This window comes from Anser cygnoides, chromosome 2 (genome assembly GCF_040182565.1).
Source record: "Anser cygnoides isolate HZ-2024a breed goose chromosome 2, Taihu_goose_T2T_genome, whole genome shotgun sequence".
In the NCBI taxonomy this organism is placed as follows: domain Eukaryota; kingdom Metazoa; phylum Chordata; class Aves; order Anseriformes; family Anatidae; genus Anser; species Anser cygnoides.
Window position 1 is genome coordinate 140,098,253 of NC_089874.1, and position 6,000 is coordinate 140,104,252.

The 6,000-nt window shown below is 48.0% G+C and overlaps 1 protein-coding gene across 2 annotated transcripts in view; it reads left to right on the forward strand.

Annotated features, from left to right (window-relative positions):
* CPQ (carboxypeptidase Q) overlaps window positions 1-1,909 on the forward strand; it is a 185,281-nt gene extending 183,372 nt beyond the window's left edge. Inside the window, exon 8 of one of the 2 annotated variants that reach the window (XR_010828728.1) lies at window positions 767-1,909. Coding sequence is in view for 1 of the 2 variants with exons in the window: in XM_013179960.3 (XP_013035414.3) it covers window positions 767-782 (16 nt within the window). In the remaining variant the exon portion in view is untranslated. The remainder of the gene's footprint in view (window positions 1-766) is intronic. The other variant, XM_013179960.3, reaches the window with a different exon arrangement.
* Window positions 1,910-6,000: the final 4,091 nt, after the last annotated feature.

Genomic DNA, 6,000 nt, shown 5'->3' on the forward strand with positions numbered 1-6,000 from the left:
CAGCAACCCCCTGCCTGCTTGCAGGCAGGCATTCATGGGAACCCCTCGTGGGTGTTCAAGCAGTGTGAGAAAATAGCGAGCGCATTGAATCCCATTTCTGGGGCACAACCATTTCAGTGTGTTAGAGTACCTCAGAGCTAAGAAATCTCTGAAACATCAACATTTGGTTTCCTGCTTGATCTGAGCTGGCCTCGCCTGAGGCAGGGTGTGATACCATACTGCTCCGTTGTTTTCCAGAATTAAGAATAGCGAAGCTTGTCCGATCGGCTCCCTTGCCAGCAATATCAAAGTGCCTCATTCACATTAAAAGCTTCAAGCTTTGGCCCATTTCCCTTCTGATATTGACTTAAAGAGGAGCGGGAGGAGGAAACAGAGGATTGAAGGTTTCCTCATCTCTGGCCACTTGTCCTTGCTCTGCAGGGCGAGTTTTTAAAGGGATGGCTTGGAAAGTTCAGTGCAGTGCGTGCATGAGAATGAATGTGTTGCTCAAAAACCTGGGCCAGCCTTTTAGGGCTGCCAACATTAAGCAAGCAAGGATGGGTCTAAATCAGAGGTCTGCGCAGTAGGATAAGACCAGAAAATCAGCACAAGCTCTGGGAAGGCAGCATGGAGTCACACAGCTCAGAAAGAAAAATGTGGCATGCCGATGTGAACTGGCAACGTGGCGAAAGATGAACATTAGCAGTGCTGTGCTCTACATCAGCAGTGGCAAAGACATGCAAAAGACAACTTTTTTTTTAAACTTGTTTGTTTGGTTTTTTTTCAGCTCCAACCACATCTGATGTTCTGAGAACCTGAAGGGTGAGAGACCAGCACCTGGAGTCAGGAGAGGCCTGAGATGTCAGGATGGTATGGAAACCACAGCTCCTCCCGGCCTACACCAGCAGGGCCGCCCTCCTCTGTTACCCCACTGCACACCCCCTGCGTCCCCACCTGGTCCTCTGCAGAGGAATAACTCTTCCTGAACGAGCAGCTACTCCACATTTTTTTTATCTGCAGAGGTCAATGTGTGGCCTGCACCATGCAGCACTGGACACCACATCTCCTGCGGCTTCCCTTGTGAGATGTTCCTCAGCCCGGGGACAGCATCCACATGAAGCAGAGCATTACTGGAAGCTCTGAGGAGCTTTTTTATGTTTGCCCACCTCAGTAAATCAAAGACAGCACCGTTCCTCACATGGATGTCATTTAAATTAGGGTAAAGTCATGCATGAGGTTTCTGCAGTAGATGACACCATGGTTGCTTCGCATCCCCTTCAATCTTTCTCAGCAAAAGTCTGCAAATTTACCCAGTTCAGCTTATGAACTGCAGGACTGAGCAGCACCTACACCTTCACGTCGCTCAAACTCTCTTTTCTCTCTCTGGGCATGAATGCTAGCCCCTTGTGTGCTACTGAATGAGTAGCAGGCAGGAGACTATGGCCTGGTGAGTTACGCCGGTAGTCCTGACGTCTGACAGCTAGCGTGGGCTTCAAGGGAAAGAGCAGGTTGTGCTGGGACAGGAGGGCAGATCCGATGGGAGAATCTACTTTTTAAGCTGAAGAGACACGGGTTAACGTGTCTGCCTGAGCCCAGGTCGCTCCTCAGTCCAGATAAAAGATTTTACATAGAGTAAAGCAGAAAGCAGTAAAGCCAATTATTTCACAAAGGACTTCTGTGACTAACGTGTTCGCTCTCCTCTTCCAGTGGAATGACCTATATTTGCTTTTGATATAAAATTTTTCATAGGGAGCAATCTCACCTTCAGGTGTTTTTACTTGCACTCGTCACATGCATTTCACTGGCAGAAAAGTCTTTCTTTTAAAGTACGCCTTCTGTCTATCTTTCTTTCTGTCCTCATTACTCATTCACAAAGCTCAGAAAATCTTTCTAGAGCCACAGTCAGCTCACTGGCATTTGAAGAATGAGCATTTTCCCAACCAGAATAACCTCTACATTTTCATTTGTAATTTAAGCTAGGAAAAAAAAAAAAAAGCATTAATCCATCCCTCAGCCTTCGTCCAGCAAGTATTGCACCTGTGTTTCGCACCCTCCATAGATGCATGGTGAAGAATTAATCCCAGAGGCGGGCAGGCACTTCTATTTCTAGTTTATGAATATTCACAGCTGAAGGACTACATAATTAAAAAACAATGTCAGTACAGCAAGGGGAAGGAGGTGATGTTCTGCTGGTGGGACAAGACCCCTGCTCTGCCCCAGTCCTTTTAATGATATTGAGTCTCTCTTTTCAGCTGTATCTACCCAGTTGGTAGGGGCATGTATGATCCCTGGATGGCTTCCTTGCCCAGCTTAGGTTTCCATGTGGCTATGAAAAGAAGTCCCAGAGCATGGTCCCTTCCTGCCTGATTCCTCTTGGGGAGTGTTGTGGTTTAACCCGGCTGGCAGCTAAACACCACACAGCCGTTCGCTCACCCTCCCCCCTCCCTCTCTGGGATGGGGGAGAGAAACGGGAAAGTGAAGCCTGTGAGTTGAGATAAAGACAGTTTATTAAGACAGGAAAATAATAATAACAATAATAATAATAATAGTGATAATGGTAATAGTATTAACAATAATAATGTGTAAGAAAACAAGTGATGCACAATGCAATTGCTCACCACCCGCTGACCGATGCCCAGCCTATCCCCGAGCAGCCGGCCCCCCACCCCGGCCAGCCACCCCTATATATTGTTTAGCATGACGTCAGATGGTATGGAATACCCCTTTGGCCAGTTTGGGTCAGCTGTCCTGGGTCTGTCCCCTCCCAGCTCCTGCTGCACCCCCAGCCTGCTCGCTGGCAGGACAGAGCAAGAAGCCGAAAAGTCCTTGGCCTGGTGTAAACACTGCTCTGCAACAATTAAAACATCAGCATGTTATCAGCGCTCTTCTCATCCTAATCCAAAACATAGCACCCTACCAGCTACTATGAGCTACTTAACTCTGTCCTAACTGGAACCAGGACAGGGAGAAACCCACAGTCACAAAAGGTTTCTGGAAGGACAGACAGCTTCTCCAGGGCAGCCATCCAGGTGTGCTGTCCCAGAGCTCTCCCTCTTCTCAGCAGGTGAGCACTTAGAATCATAGACTCATAGAGTCATCCAGGTTGGAAAAGACCTCTAAGATCATCTAGTCCAACCATCTAGTCCATCTAGCCTTCTTGGCCACCTGGGCACACTGCTGGCTCACATTCAGCCGACTATCAACCAATAACCCGAGGCCCCTTTCCGCCAGGCAGGTTTCCAGCCACTCTCCCCCAGCCTGTAGTGTTGCTTGGGGTTGTTGCACCCCAGGTGCAGGACCCGGCACTTGGCCTTGTTGAACTTCATACAGCTGGCTTTGGCCCATTGATCCAACCTGTCCAGATCCCTCTGCAGAGCCTTCCTACCCTCAGGCAGATCAACACTCACTCCTCACTTGGTGTTGTCTGCAAACTTACTGAGGGTGCACTCGATCCCCTCATCCAGATTATTGATAAGGATATTGAAGAGAACTGGCCCTAGTACTGAGCTCTGGGGGACACCACTAGTGACCGGCCTCCAGCTGGATTTAAATCCACTCACCGCGACTCTTTGGGCCTGGCCACCCAGCCAGTTTTTAACCCAATGAGGCATACACCCATCCAAGCCACGAGCAGCCAGTTTCTCCAGGAGAATGCTGTAGGAATTGGTAACAAAAGCCTTACTGAAATCTAGCCAAACCATATCCACCGCCTTTCCCTCATCCGCTGAGCGTGTCACATTGCTGTAGAAGGAGATCAGGTTCGTCAAGCAGGACCTGCCTTTGACAGACCCATGCTGACTGGCCCTGATCGCCTGGTTGCCCTGTTAGTGCTGTGTGATGGCACTCGAGATAATCTGCTCCAGGAGCTTCCCCACCACCAAGGGCAGACTGACAGGCCTGTATTTTCCTGGATCCTCCTTCTGGCCTTCCCTGTAGATGGGCATCACGTTTGCTAGCCGCCAGTTGACTGGGACCTCCCCTGATAGCCAGGACTGCTGATAAATGATGGAAAGTGGCTTGGTGAGCACTTCCACCAGCTCCGTCAGTTCCCTCGGGTGAATCCCATCTGGCCCCATAGACTTGTCTACATCTGCATGGTTCAGCAGGATGTTAACCGTTTCCTGATGGATGATGAGGGCTTCATTCTGCTCCCTGTCCCTACCTCCCAGCTCAGGGGACTGGGTACCCAGAGAACAACTGGTCTTGCTGCTAAGGACTGAGGCAAAGAAGGCATTAAGTACCTCAGCCTTTTCCACATCTCTTGTCACTGTGTTTCCCCCCACATCCAATAAAGGATGGAGATTCTGCTTAGTCCTCCTTTTCTTGTTTATGTACTTATAAAAATGTTTTTTACCGTCTTTAACAGCAGTAGCCAGATTGAGCTCAAATTGGGCTTTGGCCCTCCTAGTTTTCTCCCTGCACAGCCTCATGATATCTTTGTAGTCCTCCTGAGTGGCCCTCCCCTTCTTCCAAAGGCCATAAACCCTCTTTTTCTTCCTGAGCTCTAGCCACTGCTCTCTGTTCGGCCAGGCTGGTCTTCTTCTGCACTTTGCTCTCTGCAAAGGAGCAATCCAAACCCAGGCTTCCTCCCTAAATTCTCCAAGCAGCTCAAATGTGTTTTCAGTCTCTTGGGCTCAAAATTCAGCTTCTCTTTTAAAGCAGCAAATGTGCACCCTTTAGGGCAAGGCCTGTGCCTCTCTCTGTGTGTTTACAGACAATCAGTGGCAGCCTCAGCCGTAGTTTCTAACAATATCCAAGTGATTGGGTGGGCTGAAACAAATCATCTTTCTGTCCATTCATATCTAAAAGAAAGAGACATCCTCAGACATCCTCAGCTTCCCAGGAACCTTTGTCTATGATCTGTTTTGCTGGTGCTGCATCTTCCCAAGATGAACTGTGCAGCCTGGATCCAGCTGTGGGGTCTGGCACACTTCAGAGAGAAGTGATGGTCGTGCTCTGTCACATTAATCTGGCTAGCAAATTGATGCAGTTTCCAAAAATCCTTGTAAAATACACTCTAATTAGGCAATTTTACAAAGCTTACAAATGGTGCAGGGAGGGTGTGTGTTGTTGTTTTTGTTTTGTTTTGTTTTGTTTTTCAAACCTGATGGAATATAATGGATCCTAACAGGGTAGTTATGCTTTAGTGTTGCAGTCTTGCTTAGTTAGCTGAATTTGGCCTCCTGTACTCTAAATGTGCCTTTTGGTTAATCCATCAGCTGCCATTAATTTATGCTAACTGAGCAATCTGAAATATGCAGACGTTTTCATAGAAAGTCCTAAGCAAGAAAAATTCAGTCAGGTTGATGTTCATTTGGTACCCACCAGACTGACCAGTGTGTTCACAAGAAGCCCCTGGTGTGAAGCATCAAGAATTGGACAAGTGTGCTCTGGTACAAGCCTAGGGAAAACCCAGACATGCTCAGGGCACCTGGGCAGAAACACAGAGCAGCTGAGCTCTGCCAAGTCCCTTAGGCTTTTCCTCACAGCTCTTCCAAATAAAGAGGCCTGGAAGTGTGGGTATTGGGCAAACACTGAGTACCCCAATTTTGAGGCTGATGGATGCTTCTGAAAGGGTGCCTCATCCCAGTGCTATGAACATCAACATCATGCAAGAAGTTCTTAGGGCTTAGCCACTACAACGATCCTATTGCTCTTTATATTTTCACTTTTGATGGGAACATCTCTTTGTCTTTTCTTTTTTGTCTTGCAAAGAAAGAGACGCGCCAGCTGTGACAGACCAGGCAGATCCTCGCTCCGCTTGCTCCCATTGCCCAAGTACAAGGCGATCATCACCTACTGCTGTTCCCAGCTCTGCTTTCCTAAACCTTCCTTGCATAAGGCATAAATGCCACTTTATATTTGAGGTTTGGCAATAGTGTTAGTATTTCCTGTCAGGAAAAAAGGAAGCAGCATGCTCCCACAGCTCCCAAATCTGCCCTGTTTTGAAATGAGAGCTCACCTCTGGAAAGACAACTGCCTCCACTGGTGTTCAAGTGCAAACTTCACAACATGTTAAAA